This window comes from Erinaceus europaeus, chromosome 1, assembly GCF_950295315.1.
Source record: "Erinaceus europaeus chromosome 1, mEriEur2.1, whole genome shotgun sequence".
NCBI lineage: Eukaryota > Metazoa > Chordata > Mammalia > Eulipotyphla > Erinaceidae > Erinaceus > Erinaceus europaeus.
In genome coordinates, this window is record NC_080162.1 from 91,260,381 (window position 1) to 91,283,979 (window position 23,599).

Consider the following 23,599-nt stretch of genomic DNA (forward strand, 5'->3'; position numbering starts at 1 on the left):
TGTATTTTTGTATGTATGTGTACATATATATGGAGACAGATTGTAGCACCAAAGTTTTCCCCAGAGCATAGGGGCTGGGGACTGACTTGAGCTGTGTACTTGACAAAGCAGGTATCTTCTCTCACCAGCCCTATTATTCCTACTGTATAAGTGAGGGGACAGGCTCAGGGGGCTCTGCTCCATGCCCAAGGTCACATAGTCATCACAGGGACAGTCTGCTAGACTCCTGAGTTTGTTTCCCAGCACCTTCATATCTCGCCTCTAATTTAGGTCCCATAGTCATGAAATAGCTGTATCATGTCCTATACGGGGCTGTTGAGGATTCAGTAATCTCTGTGAGAGGCTAGGCAGGTCTCCAGAGACATACCATCCAGTTTTCCTCATCCTGCTTCAGTACTTCCTCAGGCCAGTAGGAAGGCTGTTTGCCATCTCTCCAAGGACAACATCTGGACAGAGTCCAGCCCAGAGGCTGGTCTGCATTCACTGAACTATTGACCCAACAGGATGATCTGGGACTCCTGCCTTCAGGTCTATGGATGGCAAATGGGGGGGGGGCACAATTCTGTGTATCATTCCTTTATTATGCAGACAGCTGTGGCAAGAGCCACTGAGATAATTCTCACAGCATCACATGGCCCCTACTCTTGTCATTGAAATATTGGGGTTTTACTCAGCACAATGGAGTCAGAATAGATGGACAGGATTCCTTAAGCCCTCCTGGGCAGGAAAGGGTGTCGGCACGAACACGAAGGTTTTCTAAGTCCAGGCTGATGTGTCAGGTGTTCCCCATTGGCATGCTCCAGTATGTTCTCATCCCCATCATGACCCCAACTACAGAAATCCTTTTATATTTGGGGCATTCACCTTCCTTCCACCAGAGGCTCCTGGGAGAGGCAGTGGGCATGTAAGTACTAAGGTCAGCCCTCCTTCCCTCCTCCCTCTTCTGAAGAAACCCCAGCACCAGAGGCTGCTTGGGGACAGACACCACAGCCCTGGAGAGACAAGTTACATCCTAGGCTTCCTTTAACCTGTGCTAGCTCCGAGTTGCCATGGTGATGCCGCAGTCCTGTGTTGACTGCAGACAGCATGGGTGCTTTTAGAGCGCCACACTGAAGGATGGACGCTCTGGCCCAAGAGGCCAGAAGATGGGGCGGACTGGGTGGGCAAGCAGGAGAGGAAGCCCTCCTCTAGGCTCAGCCAGTAATTGCCACTAAGTGAGGGGCTGTCATTGAACCCAACATGCGGGTGGTGAGGGCCCCTGATCTACACCCTGTAATTACTGCACCAGACAGTAGTGCTTGCTCCCTGTGCGGGAGAGAATGGAGGGGGAAGCAGGCAGGAAGCTCTTTGCCACCTGAGCCAGCGGGACTCTGGCAGGCTCTCTACCACCCAGCCTCCTGCATCCCAAGCAGGCTCTCCAGCAGAAGCAAGGAGCTCCTGCACCCCTCCTTCCTGCTGGCTCTCCTATGTCATTTGTCATCTGATATGGAGTGTGAGCTTTCTTTAATCCTAGCCTCTGAGCCTGCTGAATCCTTAGGAGACAGAGGTGCAGGAAGCAGATAAGGCACCACCTCAGGGGCACTTTAGGTGCCAATATCTCCACTGGGGGGGTATGCGTTGTAGAGTTGAACTGGACACAGGAAGTCTGGGTTCTAATTCCTGAGCTTGGAGACTGAGGCTAGTCACTACCCCCTCCTGGATCTGTTTCCCTAGCTATAAGAGCTGGAGTTGGACTTAATAATTTTTGAGTCTTCAATGAAGCAGGGGTTGTCAAAACTATTGTCACTAAGATGAACCCTATTTTTGTATATAAGGTTTGTTGGAATGCAGTTTCTGATTCAAAGCTTCTGACTGCTTTTGTGCTAGTGACAGACTAAGTAGCTGTGACAGAGACCATATGGCCTTCAATCTGCAATATTTACTATCTGGTCTTTCCCAGAAAGTTTGCTAACCCATTTATGAAGTATTCTCCTAGGCTGAACAGTAAGCTTTCCTGGCTCTTGTCTGATGAGAACTAGCCACAAGGGCTTCATCCTGGTTCCTATCCATAGACACCCAATGTTTTCTTCCAGAGAACTGCCCACCCTCACGCCCCAGGGCCAGGATTCTGAGCTCCAAGGCAGGTTGGGCAGTTGTGGGAGTTGCAGTGTGGTGCCATGGCGCCACCTGCTGTGAAGGCCTGGAAGCACGTCTGCCTGGAAGGACTGGACTGCTGTGATCAGCAGACTTCATCAACCAGCCTCAGAACCACAGCGCACCAGAGGTAGGATCTTGTTCTCTCCTGCCTTGGCTTTAAAACATTTAGTCTAGAGGATCTATGTGACTCATACAGAGAAGGTAAGTGGAAGGCCCAGGTTCCAGAGGCTACAAAATCTCCTGTATATGTTCTTTGTCCCAGCTTAACCTAGGAAGAAGGCTTTGCTTCCATAGTTAATAGCTTTGAAAACACCCTGGGCAGCAAAATAGCTCATCTGGATAGTGTGTTGTTCTGCTTTATGTGCAGTCCAGGTTGGAGACTGGATCCCACCACACTGCTGTTCTCTCTCTCTCTCTCTCTGAAATAGTCAACCCAGAATGGTGAAGCCCTGGAGACAACAATGAACACTTGCATTAACATTTAAGCTGTTAACAACCTTGACTTAATCTTCAGAACAAAACTGAGATGATGGTTTCCATTTCACGGGTGGGAAACCGTGGTACAGAGAGGTTAAGTAATTTGATTAAAGTCACACAGCTAGTAAGAATTCAAAACCAGGCTGTGAAAGCATTTATATCTCCAGAAGATGAGTGAATCAGTAATAAAATGTGTCATGCCTGTGGGTGTGTTGGGGTTCCAAGAGGGGGTACTAGGGTTCCTTTGAGACATGAGAGGCCTGGGGCGCATTGGGCATGGAGAGTGAGGAAGAGTGCAGGCCCAACCACTCCTCCCTGCCCCCACACCTCCAGGCAATACAAGGTGACCAGTGGACCGGAAACCCTTTATTTTCAAACTATAAATAGATCTGTTCTTTTTGCAGATGAGGCCCCAGCCTATCTGCTTCCCCTCCCCAACTGCTCTGCAGTTCAGACCTAGTCTTTTATAAAAAAAACAACAAACCCTTGAGGCCTCTGAAAACACAGCTTGGCTTCAGGGTTTGGAGAGAAGTGGATAATGGCCACTCCTCCTGTAGCTGGAACTCCAGCACAGCCTGGGCCCAGTTCTGGCCAGGTCTGAGGTGGTGAGAGTGCTGACTCTTGCTTGACAAGGTTCCTACCCTAAGTCCTGCCACACGGCCATGTGCTACTAGAGGCTCAATCCTGGCCACTCTTGGGTCTTCCATTCCCACACTGCTGTGAAAGAGCCACTGGGCCTCCCCAGCTACTGTGTAGTGAGGGTTAGGGAAGGGCCAGTTTCCCAGGAGGAAGTGGAGCTATTCACTGCTGCCCCTGGGCCACAAAGTACTGTTCTTCCTCCTCCACATTGTCATCTTCCTCCTGTTGGCTACTGCGGAGCAGCAGTTCCAGGTCTGGGTTGGAACCTAATCCCTTCACAGGTTTAGGGCCACCATCACCTAAGGAGAAAGAGAGGTTAGTTACAGGCCCAGTAATGGCTTTCCCAGTGTGTCCTAAGTCTCCCCAGCCCCACCCACCCGTTCTCTCCAGATGACCCCTATGGCATCTCAAACCACTAGGCATATTCATTTCCTGAGAGGAATAGACAATGCAGAGGCGGCTGAACTGTGCAGAAGAGAGCTGTTAGACTAGAACTGCTTTGGGGAAGTAAAGAGCCACTTGCTTTGCCCTAGCAAATAGGAGGGGCCAGAAATCATGGGCATCTGAGATGGGCTCAGGTTACCTCTGGAGTTGAGGGTTTTGAGGCCCACGTGCAGGGATATGCCCGAGAGACAGAGGGCAAAACCCATCCAGTTCACGAGGCTGATCTGATCACCTAGCAGATGAGCCGCTAACAGCAAAGTGCAGACTTCCTGTGGGCAGAGGGGCAGGGGGGGGGGGGGGGAGCTGGTCAGCAAGAGCAGGCCTCCCCACACCTCACAGGGTCCAGGCAGGACAGGCTAGTCTTCAGGGCAAAAGATGATTTCTTTTAGCTGGGAGGAACAGGCCTGCTGCAATGCTCTTTCCCCTTTGTGTTTGTATTACTGAGTTACAATAAAGAATGTGCTTTTTACCCTAACCTTTCATGAAGGGGAAAATCAGAGTCTTAGTCATAGAGAATGATAGCTGCTTTTCCAGAAGTTACCCTCCTCCATGCCCCCATCTGCCACAAAGGGACCCACATGAGCTAGAGGCTGCAAATGGGACTGGTGAGGGCATTCATTCTTAGAACTGTAGCTTATGCTGTAGCATATGGATAGCGGCCAGAAGACCTCTGGCAAGATGGCCTTTTCTTATTTTTAGGAAATCTGATGCTAGTTTCTCTATCTGCCTGGTCAAAGAGAAAACTCCCAACATTGTCTTGGAGAAGTGAATTTGGCTCTGAATCCCAGCTCAGCCAGCTCCTAGCTGTTTCCTTGGGTAGGAGCAGCTCTTCCCATTTCCCCAGCTGAGAAATGGGGGGAAAACATTCCTGCCTTTTCCTCAGACAGCCCTTAGGGTACAATGAGAAGAGTCTTCTGAGGCTCTTCTCTAAGACAGGACTTGGGGCACCTCTGGGTTTGTACCTTAAAAATGCCGGCAATGGAGAGAGTGAGGCTGGAGGTTCTGGAGACCAGGAGGAACTCGGAGAAGCCCAAACCAAAGGCGAGAATCCCGCCCAGGAAAAGGCTCCCCAGTACCCACAGGAGCAGTCCCGTGTCCTGGGCACGAAAGATTTTCTCAGACGTGGACAAATGAAGACCTGAAAGCAATGGGGGGGGGGGGGTAGGGAGAGAGAGTGGGAGACCACATCCTGCTGGACTGCCTGCCCATCAGCTGGGGTGATCTCTACTCTCCAGGTGTGAACTCCATGAGCACCTGCTGACTATCTGAAACCTAAGAAAAAAAGGTGTGAGGAGTGAATAATCCTGTACAGACAGCCTGAAACTGGGGTAAGTCTGGGAAGCAGTGATGATCATCAGAAAGTCTGGCTATATAAACCACACAGCCCGGCAGGGATGGGTTGGAAGGTCTTTTGAATTTTTAAATTTTTATTTATTTATTTTCCCTTTTGTTGCCCTTGTTGTTTTATTGTTGTTATTGATGTCGTTGTTGTTGGAAAGGGCAAAGAGAAAATGGACAGAGGAGGGGAAGACTGAGAGGGGGAGAGAAAGTTAGACACCTGCAGACCTGCTTCACTTCCTGTGAAGTGACTCCCCTGCAGGTGGGGAGCTAGGGGCTGGAACCGGGGCCCTTACGCCAGTCCTTGCACATTGCACCACCTGCGCTTAACCTGCTGCACTACTGCCCAACTCCCAGAAGGTCTTTTGAACCCTTGGGTTGAAGGAGAGACAGAAGGTACTGGAGAAAACTGGACAGAAGCACCCCACTCCCTGAGACAGTATTTACAGCCTGCTTTGAGGAGACAATGACTTCATGTGGCCTTTGTACTTCTGATAACAGTCATAGGGAGCTGGGACAGCCCTTCCAGTGAGCACTGGTAGTGCTCTGGACCACTGTTTGTTCTTTCTTTCTTTTAAAAATATTTTTATTTATTTATTATTGGATAGAGACAGAAATTGAGAGGGGGGAGATAGAGAGGGAGAGAAACAGAGAGACACCTGCAGCCCTGCTTCACCAATCATGAAGCTTTTCCTCTTGTAGGTGGGGACCAGGGGCTTGAACCTGGGTCCTTATGTACTGTAATATGAGCACTTAACCAGGTGTGCCACACTACCTGCTCCCTCACTGCTTGTTCTTAATTCCAGGTAAGCCACCTATAAATGGACAAACGCTATCCTTACCAAACCTCCTTGGCCCTCCCCAATCCCACTCTGGGTTGGGGAGATAGAACAGTAGTTACATAACAGACTTTTATGCCTGAGGCTCTGAGGTTCCAGGTTCAGTCCTCAGCAACAACACAAGCAAGAGCTGAACAGTGCTCTAGTGTTTCTTTCTCTCTCATTAAAATACAGACCTCATTACATGGCTGTGGGACTAGTCTAAGCTATACTCCCAGTTCCCTCACTGATAAAATGACAGCACAGGGATTATTACACTCACTTTTCTGAAACAGAAAATATGATTTGATGAAGAGTCCAAAAAAAAAAAAAAAAGCGAACATACACACCACATGCATTATAAAAATCATGTTCCAGAGACACGCACACCAGTTCTACACACCAAACCTTGTTCAGATTTGAAAGGCTTCTTGGCCCTACACTGCTGTCTCTCTAGAAGGTTGACTCCTGGGCTTCCTCTGTGCAAGGAAGTCCTATGCTGCATTAGGTATTAGCGTGAGCCCCATACTATGTACATGGAGACACCTGCGGGAGCTGAGTCTGGCCAAATGCTTTTGAGACTTTTTGGAGGGAAGCACCAGAGAGATGCAGAGTGACAGTGCCTCCCAGGCAAACAGCCTTCCGGATGTAGGACAGCTTGTCTGGCGCTGGGCTCAGCAGTACTGCAAAGGCATCGGCAAATTGAAGGGAATTCGGGGAAGAGCAACAGAAGTAATGAGGGCGCTTGGGGGATTAATTTACCAGAAAAGATTAAAGGAGCTAAATCCATGCAGCTTTGCTAAGTGACTACTACCAGGGGCTTTCGGATGAGAGTTTGCAGAGCTGGGGATTGGTATAAACACCCAGGAAAGGAGGGAGCGTATGGCTTTCGGTGCAGGATCCATAATGAAGGAAGGGGAAGAGATTTTTAAAAGGGGGTGGGGGGAAACGAGGCTGCAGAGCAGAAGTTTCCTGGACAACAGAGTAGCAGAATAATTTTCTCAGAGAGGCTTGAGACGCTTCACTGCTTGCGACCTAAATGGATGTGGGACAAAATTCTCTGAAATGACCCTGAGGATAGAAGGGGCTCTGGGAGGAAGGATAAACAGAAAGGAGGCAAAGACTAATCCCCAAACACTACAGGAAGGTGGCACCATACTTCCTGCATAGATAATTCCCACCTATGCTTCTCTCTGGGGATGAAAATGGGGGAGAAATGCACCCCTATCCAATGTGTCACCTCCAACTAGCAGGTCCATCACGTCCCTCACAGTCTGCATCTTACCGTTTCCACATCTGATGCCCTAGCCCCATTAGCTCCTCTGACTCCCACTCATCCAGCCCAATGCATGGTCCTTCCACACACCACCACCCTGAAACAATTCTGGATACTCCCACACCCTTTCCTTCAACCCCCCAGGAGGTTCTGGCATTACTAAGTAAATGGACTTGGCAGCCAGAGGCTGGAATTCCATTCTGGCCTGTTCATGAATGGTGGCACCTTGGGCAATATTATCTTGACCTCTCTGGGCCTCAATTTCCCCACCTGAAAAATGGGGGTGGGCGGGTTTAGGTAGTAGATGGCATAATGGTTATGCAAACAGACTCTCATGCTTGAGGCTCATAGTCCCAGTTTCAATCCCCCGCACCACCATAAGCCAGAGCTGAGCAGTGTCCTGGTAAAAAAAAGAAAGAAAAAAAGAAGACGGAGGCTAATAACAGTATTGGTGCACAGGCTATAAAGGAGGAGTGTCAAGGATGGAGGCATCCCTGCAGACTTCTAATACTCTCATTAGGGTTCACTGCATTTTACAGCCATGTGTTGTACAATATTTATCAGGCTGTATTCTATCCTTTTAGTTTAAATCCATTCAGTCTTCAGACCAGGCACTACTTGGGGGAGGAGACTTATCTTTGATCTCTGTGACTTCTGTAGACAGAATAGGGAGGGCGGGCCTGTCCTTGAGGTGAAAGAATCAACATACCTTCAAATATGGCAAAGAGCGGGAAGAGTCCCAGGAACATGAGCGGTTGTAGGTGGAACATGGTGTCAATGGGATTATGGAGCCCTGCGGGATTGGGATAGGGGACAGCCTTCAGGCCTGGCCTGGTCTTGGTGGCTCCACCCTGCCTGGTGCCCATGACCTTCTCTTACCGAGTTCAGGCTTCTGCAGGAGCATCTGGGTGAGAGTCCAGCGAATGCCACCGAGGAAGGAGGCCCCTAGCACCAAGGCAAAGCCTTCGATGTTGAACTGTGTGGATTTGTAGGTGAACATGAAGAGGCCACCGGCGATGAGGAGGACCACCAGAACCAGTGCTGCACGCTATTTAGGAATGGGGGGGGGGGGGCAGATGCAATGAATTTAGGGGCCTCAAGGGTCAAGAGATTATCACACTTGGAGTTGGGGGAGTTAGCAGCCACCTTGGCTGCCCCTGAGGCAAGACATCCTTCTCCCCCTCTTCCTCACACCCTGGGGGGTGGGGGGGCGTCCAAGCCAGCTCCATCCCAAGAATGTAGGGCTGATTCTCAGCTGGCATCCCCTGTATGACCGGAAATCCTACAGTGCTTTCCTACCCCTGGCTCCAGCAAATGAAGGGGCCACTATGTCATATACCAGGGAGCTTGATCTGGCCCTCTGGCCCCTCGTCTTGAACCCTTCTCCTCTGAGCATTCCCCCTACCGTACTAGTTTCCAGATCTCTTCAGCAGTGCTCTATGTCTAGGACCCTCCTCAGAGACAGATGGTACTTCCCCCTGGGATGGGCTTGTCACCTCTGTCACATGCAGTGACAAGTCATTGGACTCAGAGCTCCCTTTTTATTCTTAGCATCTGCATGGGGTAGGAGGGACAAAAGGGAAGCCAGGGCCTCACCAACTCCTCCAGCTTGAAGATCAGAGAGAAGATCAAAATGAAGAGGACAGCAGAGGATTTGGTCATTGTGTACCTGGAAGTGAAAATGACCCACAATGCACTGCTGTAGCCCCAGGCACAGAACCATAGCCAAGAAAGGAGACCTGACAGGCTAGAGAAGGGGGAGGGATCCTTGATTTCCCTGAGGGCAGTTGGCTCTGCTTGGAGCAGCACAGCAAAGTGGATACAAAAGGAGGAGGCCTAAGTAGTGGCGGATCTGTGACCTTTACCGGGAAGACATCACTGACTGAAAGGCCTCCCATTATCAGCATGGGGAAATGGCTGCTGGTCTGACTCTGAGCTTCTAGGGTCCTATTATTTACCTAGCCCTCAGGGCAGAATAAAGATGGAGACCAGGATAAGAAGGATGAGAGAAAAAGAGGGAGCTGGGACTGTGCTCACTGAAGCACTAAATCAGATAAGAAAGAACAACTGCCTGCATCCCTCTCTGCCAGTGCCCTTTGTTTTGCTTTGAGTGCCACAGGCAGCCCCTGTGCTGGCCCAAGGGAGGAGGCTGGTGACTTCTGGGGGTGTTGCTAGGCTTGGGGAGAGTGAGGACTGGTGCCAGGAAGAGGCTGGGTGGAGAGAGCCTGACCCTGAAAGGGGCTGGGGGTACCTGCTGGTACTCACAGTGAGACAGTGATGTACAGGAAGCTCCAGTTAGACAAACCCACATCAAGTGCCGTTGCCAGTGCTGTGGAGAAAGGAGCACCCCCCAGACCCACCAGGTCAGGCCAGCATGAGTGTGCCAGCTATAAAAAGGCTTCCCTGAGGAACTGAGTATAACACCCCCCCACACACACACCTCCTATTCTTTCTTTAAGGCCCCCAGACCTATCTTTTTACTCTGTAGTTGAAGGGTTAACTCCTGGCTTTCCTCTAAGAAAATGGGGAGGGGGGGGGATGCTTAGCATTAGCCCTGTACCAGGATTGAGGCCTCTGTTCAGCAGTTTGATTGGTTGGAGCCTGTTTTAAATATTCTGAATCCCTCCTCCCCCAGAGGTGCCTGAATTTGCTCAAGTCAAAGGGTTTCCACCTCCCCTCAGAGAGAGCACAACCCTGCAGCCTCCTCACCATCCTGAGGCATTTCCAGTTCCCTTTTCAGGCATAGTGTTCTCCCATTCCAGAATGGCCAGCTCCAGACTGGGGAGGTGGCTCAGTGGTACAGCAGCTGCCTTTATGCACGAGGCCTTAGATTTGAACTGCTCCCTCCAGGCCTCAGAGACTGGCTCTGGGAAGCCCTCCCTATCTAGCCACAGGCAAGGGGCAAAGACAGGAAGGGCAGGATGATATACTCTGCTCTCCACTCTCTCCAGACCTTAATACATGTTCTAAGGCAAGGGTACTTCAAGGCCACTGCTATCATTAGGACTTTCCCCAGGTGCTTTTGAGGAAGTGGGGGGAGATGTGGAGTATGTCAGAGGCACAAGTGGAGAGGGGGAGGTAGGCAGTGAGCAGTGGGTACAGCGTAGGCCTACATTTTTAAGCTCTAAGACTTGCTTGCATTCTTGGCCTGCAAGTCTCCTCTTCTCCAGGGCTTGTCCCAGGCAGGTACCTGTTGGAGCTACTTTTCTGAGGTAGTCGGTCCAGCTGAGTACCACACGGGCCCTGTGGCTGGAGCACTGAACCAATACCCTGGACAGGGCGGAGAACAGGAAGATCACAGCCAGGTGCAGCATGGTCATGAAGAGCGGGAAGTGGAAGCTCTGTGCAGAAACCAAAGCAGATAGCCTCAGTCAGCTGACCCTCCTGGGTCCCTCCTGCTCCCCTGCCTTTACCTGTGGCAGTGATGCTCACTCAGTGTGTACAAAAGTCCACCGCACTGTGGTAGGGCTTTTACCCACATTATGACTACCTGCGATTGGAGTCTTGGTCCCCAAGTTTGGAGGTCACACAGTGCTGACTCCATCATTTTGATTGTTTGCTGCCTGATCAGTTCCTCTCCAGTGCTTATATTTGGGTAACTGGCAATGTGGGCCTCTACTGGGTACCAATACTTAAAAAATATGAAAATATCAGGACTGAGACATCTCACCCAGTGGTGCACTTGCCTTAACATGCAGGAGGCACTGGGTTCAAGCACCATGGCATGGGGGGAAGTTCCACAAAGGTGGAGTAGTGCCATAGTGTCTCTCCCTCTCTGAAATAAGAAATGAGTCTCGGAGAAGTAGAACCACACATGCTAACAAAATGTTATGGGGCAGGGCACCAGTTGTGTACACATGGTACCATGCTCGAGGACCTGCCCAGAATCCTCCAGTCACCAGCTGTAGGGGAAGCTTCGGGAGTAGTGGAGCAGTGTTGCAGGTGTCTCTCTTTGTGGCTTCCCCTTTCTCCCTATTTCTTTCTGTCTTTATTAAAGAGAGAGAGGGGAAAAAAAATAAAGGCCACCAGGAGCAGTGAAAGTGTTGTGTAGACACTGAGCCCCAGCAATAACCCTGGTGACAAAACAAAAAAAATGTACATATATATATTTCTCTAGCAGTTTGCTTTATGCCTCCTAATCACTTGTTCCTCCCTGCTTCCAGATCCAGATTCCCCTCGTTACCTTTGTCAGCCATTTGTTGTAGAAGGTGATGCCAATGGAGAAGCAGTAGTAGAGAAGGACGAGGCCCAGGGTCAACACTGCCTTCCACACAAAGGCCACGTCAAGGGCCCACCTCCCCATCCGTGGTGGCTGCAGAACCCCAGCTCTGGGTCAGTGAGGGCAGCACCTCTCCTTAAGATAGTTGTGGGGAGAGCCAGTTGACCTGGGCAACACCACTCAGCAAGAATGTCTCCAGGCTAGAGAGGTCCTCTTGGCTTCCATGATTCAGAGTGAATGAACACTGGAGGTCCCAGCAGAATCCTCACCTAAGGGGCTGTTGGTGCAAACTGACCACTGCCATGGTTAACTGAATGCAGGGTCGCCAGGCTGAGGCTGGAAGGATGAAAAGGCAAATTGGATGGGTCTGGCAGAGTGAGGGTTGTCTGGCTCTGCTCTCACTGGGACAGACAGAATAGAGGAAGGATACACACATGACACAGGCAGTCCCTTCACCTCTCTCTCACAGGCTCAGGCTGTTCTTCAGGAATTGCCATCTGATCATAGCAAAACACTGCATAAAGCTGTCCAGTGCCTTCCAGTGTTCTTACAACAAAGGCTAACAACCTTCCTGTGGCTGATGAAGTCTGATCTAGTCTGAAGTCTGTTTGGCCTCAGCTTCAGGTTGTGCAAGCCCAAACCCACCCACCTTTCAGTTTCCCAAACACAGCTGATTCTCCCCTGTGTCCTGCAGGAACTGAATATTCTGCCAGCTTCCTTTCTAGTTGTCTTCAGCTCAAATGCTACTTCCCAGGAACCACTCTCCCTTCACGGTCCCCAAGACAGATTATTCTGATGACTCCCCTACTTTTCCTTCACTGTACTTGTGCAGGGCACTGATGATGTATGTGGTGTTTGTCCCCAAGGAAGCTGTGAGCTATTTGGAGACTCCTCTATCCACGTTAGCCCCACGCTCACCTGGCACACCGGAAGGTGTCTGTGAGACTTTCACTGCAAGATGCCGGGCCCTCACCCTCTTCTTTCTTTCAGTCATTTCCACTCTGTTGAAGCACCACTTCCATGAAACCTCCCTGGATCCACTCACCTGATTAGATATACCCTTCCTCCCTCCGTCAGGGAATAATTAAGTTCTGTTGTGTACACTAGAACTGGGTTTTCACTTCCCTTCCCCCAAGACAAACTGCCACCTGGCATGAGGCTTTGCCCAAAGGACAACACTGGCTATAGGCTCCTTTGGGGATGGCTACTGGGGTGGATGCTTTAGCTTTTGCTAAATAGGGGTAAAAAAGTCAGTGCACTTAAAGAAGAACTGTTATCTGCATGACTTCAATATCCTGTAGGTGAGAGAGCAGCTGACTAGCCTGAGTATTTTGTTTTACATGTAAGCACAGACCAGTTTTCCCTAGGCCTAGGCATGAACCTTGCCAAGCACATATTTGCTGTGTACACTGTATGGGGAGGGGGGGGGCTGAATGAAGTGATTTTGGCAAAACAATGATAACTGCACAATAATTATTTCCCAAACTTTCCAGTTTGGAAAAACCATTATATCATATGTGGTTTTTGAGCTACCAGCAACATGACTGATGTACTGTAGGGTGTTTAGAAGCATCCTAGCTTCTTCCCATAAGAGGTAGCAATGCTTTCCCCTCATTGCAAGTTGTAACAACTAAACATGCTGTTACACATTGTCACATGCCACGTGTGGGGGCAAAGCTGCTTCTTGCTGGTCACTCCTCACAACCCAAGGCAACCATAGCTTAGCCAGTGTGGAAAGTTTTCTCCCAGGACTCTATCCCCATGGTGCCTATCCACTGCCAAACCAAGGTAGACTGAACCATTCTGGGAGTTAGCTTCCTGCACCTTCTGCTTCTGAGGCAGGCCCTGCTGTAATACTGCATGTTTTCAGTCCATTGTTCTAATCTTCTAAGAGCCAGTCTAGGGAAGGGGTAGATAGCATAATGGTTAGAGACTCTCATGCCTGAGGCTTCAAAGTCCCAGGTTCAATCTCCTGAACCACCTTAAGCCAGAGCTGAGCAGTGCTCTGGTAAAAAAACAAAAAACAAAAAACAAAAAAAAAAACCACCAGTCTAAACTCTCCAGGAAGTCTCTGTGACTGCCCCAGCCCACATGGAACACCGAATCAAAGTTTATAATTCTCATCTCTTACCATCTGGCAAGTCACCTACATTCAAACATAAAGTAAGACCTCAGCTAGAATGGCTCTTGAAAATCACCTTGCTACCTACTCAAAGTGCAGTTAATAAGCATCTGTATATAACTAGTATTTTAGATAGAATATGAAACAGGTAAGGTCTCCACCCATATTTTCTGATAAGGAAAGTCAGGCTTAAAGGGACAAATGTCATTTTTCAACTCTTACTTGTCCAGGAATGTCATATTCTGCCATATATTCTCAGGGGCAGCCTGGGTGGCAGCAGTAGTCATATCTTCAGTGTTCCTACAGAAATCTGGCTCCCCTCAACCTCCCCAAGAGTAACACATCAGTGCACTTAGTGCTTGAAAGTGTAGGCATGAAATAAGAAATCAAAGCCTGAAGTCCTCTACTCACCACTTTGTAACCTTAGATTTCCTGACCTCTGGCCCACAGTTTCCCCAATTATAAAGGACAAAACTCTCTACCTCCTGGGGAAGGGAGTCACTGGCATCAGGCAGAACCAACCTAAGGTTGGTTCAGGGTAGCTCTTTCTCCTCCTGGCCCTTTAGAGCAAAATCTCCCCAGAGCCCCCCTACACTGCCTTCGTACTCCCTTCTCCTCTGAAAGCTTTAATACATCTGTCTAGTTGGTAGGTCCATCCATGGTGACAACTGAAAGCCAAGGTGCCCAAGCAGGTTTCTTGATTTACGCCCCCAACCTCTTCCAAAGTCATAATATACTTGGTTACGTCTGCCTGAACCCCCACTCAGTGATGAAGTCATCCTTGACTCCCTCCCTCCTGTCCCGTGAGTTCCACTCCTCCATTTCTCCCACCCTGCAGATTTCCAGTCTCAAAGCCGGGTGGGGTGCCGGTTTCCTGTCTCTCCCGTCCCCCCTAGAGCTAGGCGGCCAGAGAGAAGCCGGCTGCGCTCCCCTCGTGGGCTGGCCCCAGCCCCCAGCCCCCAGCCCCGCGGCGGCCCGGCCTCGCCTCCCCCTGCCGGCCTCGCACCCCGCGCGCCACGCTGGCCCCGGAGGCTGTCAGTCCAGCCCGAGACCTTTGCACTTGCCGCTCCCTCTGCTAGGACGCTGCTGCACACACACCCAGACTGGGCAGAAGTCCCCCAGGGCTTCCACCTTCATGCCCACCCATGTTTGTTCGGACCCCGCTCCCGCCTCTTTTCAGGGCGGCGGCAGCCGGGCGGTGCTTCGCGATCGCCGCTGGGGTGCTGGCCCTGCACGTCGCAGCTCAGAGCTGGCGGGGAGGGAGCGCGTAGGGCCGCTGCAGCGGCTGCAGGCGGGGGACGCCAGCCCCGGAGGGGCGGCGGCCGGACGCGCCCCACAGCGCCCATCTGGGGCCCCGCTCCCGGCCCAGCCCGCCCACGGGCGCGCGCCCACTCACCACGGCCTCGCGCGCTCGGGGAAGAGCCTCTCTCCAGTCGGAAGTCCAGAGCGGGGCAAGTCCGCAAGGGAGGGCACTTCCGGCGGAAGCCGCCGAGGGATGAGGCGGCTGGCGCACCCTTCTCGGTGCCGGAACCCATGATGCACAGCCTAGGTTGCAGTGTCTGAGCGGCTTCAGCGCCCTGGCAGTTTTACTCTGCACCCCCCGCGCACTACACCTCTGCAGGGCAACCACGGAGCGAACTACAAAAACAGATCTCGGGAGTAGGGCAGCGGGTTAAGCGCAGGTGGCAGGAAGCGCAAGGACCGGCATAAGGAGTCCCAGGCTCCCCACCTGCAGGGGAGTCACTTCACAGAGGCGGTGAAGCAGGTCTGCAGGTGTCTTTCTCTCCCCCTCTGTCTTCCCCTCATCTCTCTCATCTTTCTCTCTGTCCTATCAAACAACAATAATAACTACAACAACATAAAAAACAATGGCAACAAAAGGGAAAATGAATAAATATAAAAACAAAAACACATCTTATGTGTGCTTATGTTAACCGGGGAGTGAGGAGTTAGGGGAATCACATTGTAGGGCTGAGAAAACTCATGGGAGGTTAATACATGATAAGCATTTGTGAAACAGTTCCTGTGCACCTGAAATTTTAATAGAAAGTCTCAATTTCTAGAGACTGAGTACGAGATGATCTCAGGAAATAGAGTGGATGAGGAGGCCCAAATCTGTACAGAAGTCCACTATTTTTGAGAGTAACAAAACTTTTGGAAAAGCAGCCAAGGAGCAGTGGTCCGCAAAATAGCAGGGAGTTAAGATCTTACCCTGTAAGGCTACATTGAAAGAGGCATTTACAATTACAACTGTAGGTTACAGTTGCAAACTTGAGTGTTGGCTTGAGGCGTTTTGCACTCCTCCAACCCCCTCTGGACTCTGGCTCTAAGACAAGTTGATCCTTACAAGTGACTTGAGTGGGTTCCCTGGCCTCTGTGAACATAAGACTCAAGGATAAAGTACAGCAAAATGTTATTTTCCTGTCACAGCCAGCAGGCATCATACAGACGTTAATTCATTCAGCGATTACCACACACCTATAGTGGCAACCATCACTGCCCAAGGTCTTGGCTCTATTCAGTCCTCAAGGCCTGTACTGAATGCATGTTCTATTCCTTTTGAAAGAATGTGTCCTTGGTCTCTCCTCTCTGAGACAAGAGAAAGTGTCCACTTTCATCACCACCCTTATTCAATTGTCTTTGCTACTGAGGCTGAGGTTTGGAGCAACAGCCTATACCAGCTGGAAGGATGGGCACTAAGCTCTGGCAATACAAGGGGTGAAGATGGTGACTTCTCTGTAAGGGACACATATGTGAGAGCTGTACCCTGGCAGGGTCTCTGGCAGAGAGAAGAGGGAGGTCATATGGAGATGCCTTTCCCTGCTAGGCAGTATGCCTTTCCCTGCTAGGGAGACCTGAGCAGAAAACACTCTGTCCTGGTGTGACGATCTGTGAGAATGTTTAATCAGCAGATGTGCGTGGCGGGGCGGGGTGGGGGGGGAGCAGTTTGAGGAGCTGGTTGGTGGAAGAGGAGGAAGAGGCTCTTGGAAGGTGGCTAAGAGCTTCAGCTGGAGAGCTCCACAGTGAAATGAAAGCTTGTCAAGGTAAAAGCTCTGAGACCTAGGCAGAGAGCAAGGATAGAAAAACAGCTATTAATAGGAACCATAGTTTGTACATGAAAGAGTATTTATTGAAAACATGGTTACTTGTCAGCTCCTGGTTGATCTCAGATTACCATCTTGGCTCATAGCGGAAAATGTTATTATTTTTTTGGCCTCCAATTTTATTTTCCCTCAAACATTTCGTTCTAGGATAGGTAGATCTTATATAAATATATATACACAAGTCTGTATAAGTATGGCCTATAGTAAAGAAAATATATAGTACACTCTTTATTGGGCAGTACCTACCATGCCAGGCTACTAATACTGAATGCCACCGTGCTCACACATGCCCAAGGGAAGAGGCTGTGCATGTGGTTCATAAGTGCTGCAGCACCAAGGAAGCCCCTTTGGCACAGCTGTGGCCTCAGCCTGAAATCACGGCCAATGGGAGGGGAGGGAGGGAAGGCTAATTTTCTGAGGTCTAGAAGGCCAAAGGAAAACAAACTGAAGGGATATAGTTTAGGTTAGGCAGGGTATTTCTCTCCAAGGAAGGAAAAAATGCATGTGGGGAAAAGGGAGTGAAATCTAGAGACCTCACCACAGTCCAGGCCCAGGCCTTATCCATGCTCACCCTGTAGAGTTCTTTGAATCTAAGAGGGTGGGACTTAGCCCGTATGTCTTTGATTGACAAGGGTGCGAAATTGAGTGCTTGTATGGAGAAATTTCCATCTGACTTGACAAGTTGTGTAGGCAAGAGATCTGGTAGCTCCAGAGATCAGAGATGTGAAAGCCATACTTCAAAAGTAGCAGCATCTTGATACCTTGGCACCGATTGAGGCTGGAGTGAGCCCTCACAAGACAACAAAAGCAAAGGCTGGGTTTCCCAGAGGCTGTCTCTTCAAGGTTCTCAACATGCCCAACACATTAGTTCTCTGCAGGCAGTATTTCCTGGGTCAGCTCTTGCCCACAGTGGGATCCAGCGAACTGGAAAGCAGGCTCAGGAAGAAAAAGTGAGTGGCTATTGTTAAATCCAGACCCCCAGAAGCAGTTTCTTGGGCTGGAAGGCAAAGAGTATGTTCATTCCTCAAGGTTGGAACCCAGGCTCCCTGGTGATAGGGAGAGCAGAGTACCTTGCCTTCATGACTTAGTGAACAGGGACTAGAAGGAAGCTCTGGGTGGTCCACGGTGGGCTGGAGGAATGACTGGCATTTACTGGCCACCAAGATCACTATAGATTCTATACAGCAAAAGACAAGGCACCAGACTGTGAGTGTTTCTCCTGGGCCCCAAATCCCTTCCTGGGTACTACTGTCTCTGGCTCCAGGCTCAGCCATAGTGATAGACAAAGTCATAGCTGCTGGGCTCCTTGGGCACTGGTGGTGGGGCTTCGGGGATCTGGATGTTCTCCAAGTCTAGGAGGCGCAGTTTCATCTCCATGCTCAGCAAGGTGTCCAAATCACTCTTGGTCAGCTCACTGGACATATCCTTTCCCAGAAGGGCACTGAGACCATCAATCCAGATGCAGTACTGTGGAGAACAAGTTGAAAAATGTTATATGATGGTTCCTGAGGTCAGCAGGAAATGCTGTCATGGTCCTTCTTCTGAAGGAATCTCACAAGTCTCTTTGGCACTGTTTAGAACAGGTAAGATGCAGTGGGGGGTAGGATAGCAAAGTTAAACTTAGAGGTGATATTACTCAAAAGATCTTCCAGGGGCTTACAGATAGCTTATTGAATAGGGAGCATATCCTAGGACCACATGGGAGTACTGTAATACCAGCGGACTCTCTCATGTTGTGATATCTCTCCCTGTCTCTGAGTGAAAATGTCAGCAAGGGAATAATAAAATTATATATTTGCTAGGCCTTGATACACATACCCCTCCCCCCAGTCCTACCTCCCAGAGAGTTTTCAGGTTTTATAAGGAATTCACACTTAAAATTTAAGGTAATGTGGTCCGGGAGGTGGTACAGTAAATAAAGCACTGGACTCTCAAGCATGAGGTCCTGAGTTCAATCCCCGGCAGTACATGTGATGTCTGGTTCTTTCTCTCTCTCCTATATTTCTCATTAATAAATAAATAAAATCATTAAAAAAAACTTAAGGTAATATGAAATATGATTTAAAAAATTAATACAGAAAAACAAAATTTGAGTGCCGGATATCAGTTGCATTAGTAATGGTAGTGGCAAATGTTTACTAGGTGAAAAAAGCAAGGCACACAAGGAATCACTGTAGGATCTCAATTTTGTTTTAAAAAGTAAATTAAAATAAGAAGTTGATAAATGTTAAAAACAAACACTAGAGAAAGTGAACAAGGGTCGCATCAGAGGGAACAACAAGAGAATTCTCATCCTACCCCTTGATAAGTCCACATATCCTCCAGTATTATCTTCATTTCCCCTGCTTTTGCTCATGTTTTCCCACCTCTCCTTGAAACTCTATCTCTAGGTCCCTTGGATGGCTCTTAGAATTCATCAGACATGTATGGTCTCAACCATATTCAAGTGACACCTGCTGTCAAGTATCTTCCAGTTGGGCAGCAAAACTGTCAGTCCCATGGGAGCAGCACTAGATCCAGCTGGTTTCAACACTCAGGCTGTGTTCATTATAACATGTGACTAGGAGTCTTGAGGAGGGAGGATCTGTCAAGTTTACTTAATAAGTGGTCACAGGAAAACTAAACAGGAGAAAATTCTCCTAGCCCCAGGCAAGCATGTTATCTCTAGTTGACCCCGTCTTTCTAATGATGATGTATAGCTGCTAAAGAGTAACTGGGAGAGTGCAGCTTATGGGGAAGGGCAGATTGCAGCAGATCTACAATGTCAAACAGCCTCATGGCAGGTGGTGGCCACTACCTTAGGGTGATGCTTCCATTCAGCCCACTCCTCCCCACTGGCTAAGGAGTGTAGAGATGGTTCAGATGCTCAAAGCAGAGCCACATTGCTCACCTCATACTTATTAGGTGCAATGAAGTTTAAGGTCTCATCAGGGTCATACAGGATGGAGAAAGCCAATTCTAACACCTCCTGAAGAAGAAAGGGTTTCAATTACTAGTAGCACTGGAATGGCTGGGGTTCTGCACAGCAAGACCTTGGGCAAAGGCCTACTAGCGTGGCCAAACCATTACATGCACTAATTCAGGTGTTATGTCAGCAATGGCTTGTGAATGTATGTGGCTAGAGGTGAGGCTCCATAGTAGTCAACCTTACCTTATGCTCCCTGCCAAAGTCATGCCTGAAATGTAGTGGTGCTTTTAAGACTGGAGAAAAGTTACTTCTCAACACTCAGAACCTTTTGAATGTCATGGATATAATTATGTTAAATATATCATGGTAATTAAGCTGAAGGTCTGAACTTGAAAAAAAAAAAAAAAAACACAACAGAGCTGGAGAGCTCATGGAGTGGTAGTGTACTACATTTGCATGCCTGTAGTTCCAGGGGTCTAGAGTTCAAGCTCTGATATAACCATATGCCAGAGCTGAGCAGTGTTCCGGTGTCTCCCTATAGAAAATAAATTAATAAAAAAATTTAAACTGCCATAGTAAAAGTAAGTTGTGGCCAAAGGACAACATGAATATCAACAACATAACTGTAAAGGGCTGAAATAAATATAATCTGCTTAGATTCATGAGCTCTTAATACTACAGAAAAACAAAACAAAACATACACACAATTGGTCACTGTTAGATTATATCAGGAAACTGACTTATTCTTTTTAAAGAAGGTACATAAGGAAAGAATCAAGTATTTATCCTCCTTTCTTTTAGGAAACTGTGCCAGTGGAAAGCCAGCAGCAGATGATGGCAAGTCTCTCTTTAGAAATAGTAAATTTCTGTTTAAAGAAGAACTCAGATAATAAATGCAAATAAATGACTGCATTAGAAAGCCACTAATTTGAAAATCTTAATTTAGACTTTCAAATTAGAACTAACACTGATTTTCCTCGACTCCTCCTTCTTCCTTTTTTTCCTTTTTTCTTTTTTCTTTTTTTTTTTTTTTTGCCTCCAGGGTTATCACTGGGGCTCAGTGCCTGCACTATAAATCCACTGCTCCTGTGGCCATTTTTTTCAATTTTTTAGATAAGACAGAGAGAAACTAAGAGGAGGGGAAGATAGAGAAGAAGAGAGAAAGCTGTAGACCTGCTTCACTGCTTGTGAAGTGACCCCCACTGTAGGTGAGGAGCTGGGGGCTCAAACCATGATCTGGTGCACTACTGTCTAGCCCCCTTCCTCAAACACTTCCAGAAAATTGAAGAGCAACTCCCAAACATCACTCCCAAACTTGTTCTACAAGGATAACATCATTCTGATCCCAAAGCAAGAAATGACTCTATAAGAAGAGAAAACTATAGGCTTATATCCCTGATGAACATTGATACAAAGATCCTAAATGAGATCTAGGCAAATTGATCCAACAACATATTAAGAGAATAATTTACCAAGACTAAGTGGGATTTGTCCCTAGGAAGCTGGAATGGTTCAACATCTGCAAGTCAATCAATATAATTCATCATATCAACAAAAAGAGAGATAAAAATCACATAGTCATATTAATGCCAAAAAAAGCAGTTGACAAAATCCAACACCCATTTATGATAAAGATCCTCCTGAAACTGGGAGTAGAAGGACAATTCCTCAACATAATAAATACCATTTATGACAAACCCACAGTTAACATCATTTTTTAAAAGTTTATTTTTTTTATCTTTATTTATTTATTGGATAGAAGCAGAAATTAAGGAAGGGAGACAGGGAAAGAGGCACCTGTAGCATTGCTTCACCACTTGCAAAGCTTTCCCCCTGCAGATGGGGACCAGGGGCTTGGAGAAAAGCTGAAAGTTTTCTCCCTAAAATCGGGAACCAGATAAGGATAGTGCCCACTACCTCAACTATTAGTCAACATAGTCTTTGAAGGCCTTGCCACTGCAGTAAGACAAGAAAGAGATATCAAAGGCATACATATTGGGAAGGGAGAAATCAAACTACCACTATCTGTTGATGATATGATAATATACCTAGAGAGCCCCAAGACTCACCAAAAAATTACTGGAAATAATTAATAAATTCAATAAAGTAGCAGGATACAAAATGAATACACATAAATCTGTGGCATTTCTATATACAAACAAGCAATCAGACAAAAGGGAAAGAAAAGAGTCAAACCTATTTCCAAATGAACCGCAAAAGATAAAATACCTTGAGGTAAATCGGACAAAGGAAATGAAGGACCTTTACAACAAAAACTATAAGACACTGCTAAAAGAAACAAAGAAGGATACACAGAAGTGGAGTAACATTTCTTGTCCCTGGATTGGAAGAATAAACAATATTAAAATGGCCATTCTACCTAAAGCAATCTCCAATTTTAATACAATTCCTATCAAGACCCCAATGGCATATTTTCAAGAAAATCAAACAACTTGTCCAAAAATTTCTGTGGAAACACGGAGAAAAAAGGAAAAATATGGAGAGATCATGCTTCCTAACTTCATTTTATATTAAAAAATAATATAATCAAAACAGCATGGTATTGCAATAAAAAAAAGACAGATTAATGGAGCAGAATTGAAAGCCCAGAAATGAGCCCACACATATACAACCACCTAATATATGACAAAGGGGCCAAAACCATTCAATAGGGGTAAAGAAGGTCTCTTCAACAGATGGCACTGGGAAAATTGGACAGTCACATGTAGAAAAGTGAAACTAGACCATCACCTAACACCATAGTCAAATCAAAATGGATTAGAGTTCTAAATATTAGACCTGAAACTAAAATGTATCAAAGAAAATGTTGGTGAAACTTTTCTGTACCTTCACATCAGAGAGGTTTTTTTGAGACTCAACCCCCTGGGCATGGGAATGAAAACAGGAGCAAATAAATGGGATTACATGAAACTAAAAAGCTTCTACACATTGAAAACAAACTACATAAGGATAACCAGGCAACCTAATAAATGTGAAAAGAAATTTGCACCTCATACATCAGACAAATGACTGATATCAAACATCTACAAAAGAAGCAAAAATATCCAATAAAAAAGTGGACCAAAGAACTAATGTTTTTAAAGAAGAGATAGATATACATGGCCCAGTTACGTGAAGAAATGCTCTACTTCACTTATCATTAGAAAAAATGCAAATTAAAACTACACTGAGGGAGATAACATCTCACACCTGAGAGAATGGCTTACATCAACAAACCAGGAAATAACAGGTGTTGGAGAGGTTGTGGAGAAAAAGAAACTCTGCTACACTGCTGGTAGGAATGCAAATTGGTGCAGCCCCTTTGGAAGACTGTATGGAGAGTCCGTCCTTAAACAAATAAAAATGGAAATACTTTATGATCCAGCAACAGCACTCTCAGGCATTTATCCAGTGGACACTGAAACACTAATTTGAAGGGACATATGCACTGCTGTGTTCATAGATGCATTATTCACATTCACAATAGCCAGAGTGGAAGCAGCCTAAATACCCATCAACAGATGATTAGCTAAAGAATTTATGGGATATATATATTCCATGGAATATTACTCTGCAATAAAAAGAAATGATATTGTGTCCTTTGGGACAAAGTGGACAGATCTGGATGTGACTATGCTTAGCGAAATAAGTAAGGAGAAGAAAGTCAACTACCAGATGGTTTCACTCATATGTGGAATCTAGAGACTGAAGCATATGAACTTGAAAAACAAACAAACACCCCCACCCACCAAAAAAAAAAAAAAGACCCCAGAAGCAAGCAATTTGTTTCTAAGACTCATGAGAACTATAGTGGTTATCATTGGAAGGTGGGAGGATGGGAATACAGAACTTTGATGGTGGGTATAATCTTACAATCATGTAGCCTACTATTAATCACAAATAAATAAAATAAAATAAAATCTTAATTTACTAATGGAATGAGATATTGAGCATCAGCAGTCAGTCCAACAATCTACTACTATCATAAGAGAAAGATACCCACACATTCTAATACTATAGCACAATTTAATCTAGAAAATAGTCTTTAAAAGGTAAAAACAAACAAACAAAACAACAACAAAACCAGAGTAGACGCTCTTCCTGCTGACTCTCTTTTT

At 47.3% G+C, this 23,599-nt stretch overlaps 2 protein-coding genes across 9 annotated transcripts in view; both read right to left on the reverse strand.

Annotated features, from left to right (window-relative positions):
* Positions 1–2,959: 2,959 nt before the first annotated feature.
* Positions 2,960–14,984, reverse strand: SLC35C2 (solute carrier family 35 member C2). Of its 2 annotated transcripts, XM_007533047.3 has the most exons (10): positions 14,866–14,983; positions 11,312–11,683; positions 10,319–10,469; positions 9,394–9,457; positions 8,725–8,797; positions 8,008–8,176; positions 7,838–7,921; positions 4,659–4,834; positions 3,836–3,965; positions 2,960–3,551 (listed from the first exon to the last, which is right to left on the reverse strand). In XM_007533047.3, the coding sequence occupies exons 2-10, from the start codon at positions 11,429–11,431 to the stop codon at positions 3,415–3,417; spliced, it is 1,104 nt and encodes a 367-aa protein (XP_007533109.1). In that variant the 5' UTR covers positions 11,432–11,683; positions 14,866–14,983; the 3' UTR covers positions 2,960–3,414. The 2 variants fall into 2 exon arrangements, with proteins under 2 accessions (XP_007533109.1, XP_060046921.1); XM_060190938.1 differs by lacking the exon at positions 2,960–3,551 and having other exon boundaries at positions 3,928–4,057; positions 14,866–14,984.
* Positions 14,985–16,577: 1,593 nt separating this feature from the next.
* The window catches only part of ELMO2 (engulfment and cell motility 2), a 62,553-nt gene continuing 55,531 nt past the window's right edge, over positions 16,578–23,599 (reverse strand). For 6 of the 7 annotated variants that reach the window (XM_007533045.3, XM_060190935.1, XM_060190936.1 and 3 more), the window contains 2 exons: positions 19,464–19,541; positions 16,578–18,040 (listed from right to left, as the gene is read on the reverse strand). In XM_007533045.3, the coding sequence (XP_007533107.1) occupies positions 17,840–18,040; positions 19,464–19,541 (279 nt within the window). In that variant the 3' untranslated portion in view covers positions 16,578–17,839. The remainder of the gene's footprint in view (positions 18,041–19,463; positions 19,542–23,599) is intronic. The other variant, XM_060190937.1, reaches the window with a different exon arrangement.

Coding starts and splice junctions, on each gene's coding strand:
- SLC35C2 (XM_007533047.3), bottom strand. CDS start 11,431: ATGGGGAGGTGGGCCCTTGACGTGGCCTTTGTGTGGAAGGCAGTGTTG. Junction 8,798..9,393: donor CTGTACATCACTGTCTCACT/GTGAGTACCAGC, acceptor TTTCACTTCCAG/GTACACAATGACCAAATCCT. Junction 7,922..8,007: donor CCTGCAGAAGCCTGAACTCG/GTAAGAGAAGGT, acceptor CCAATCCCGCAG/GGCTCCATAATCCCATTGAC.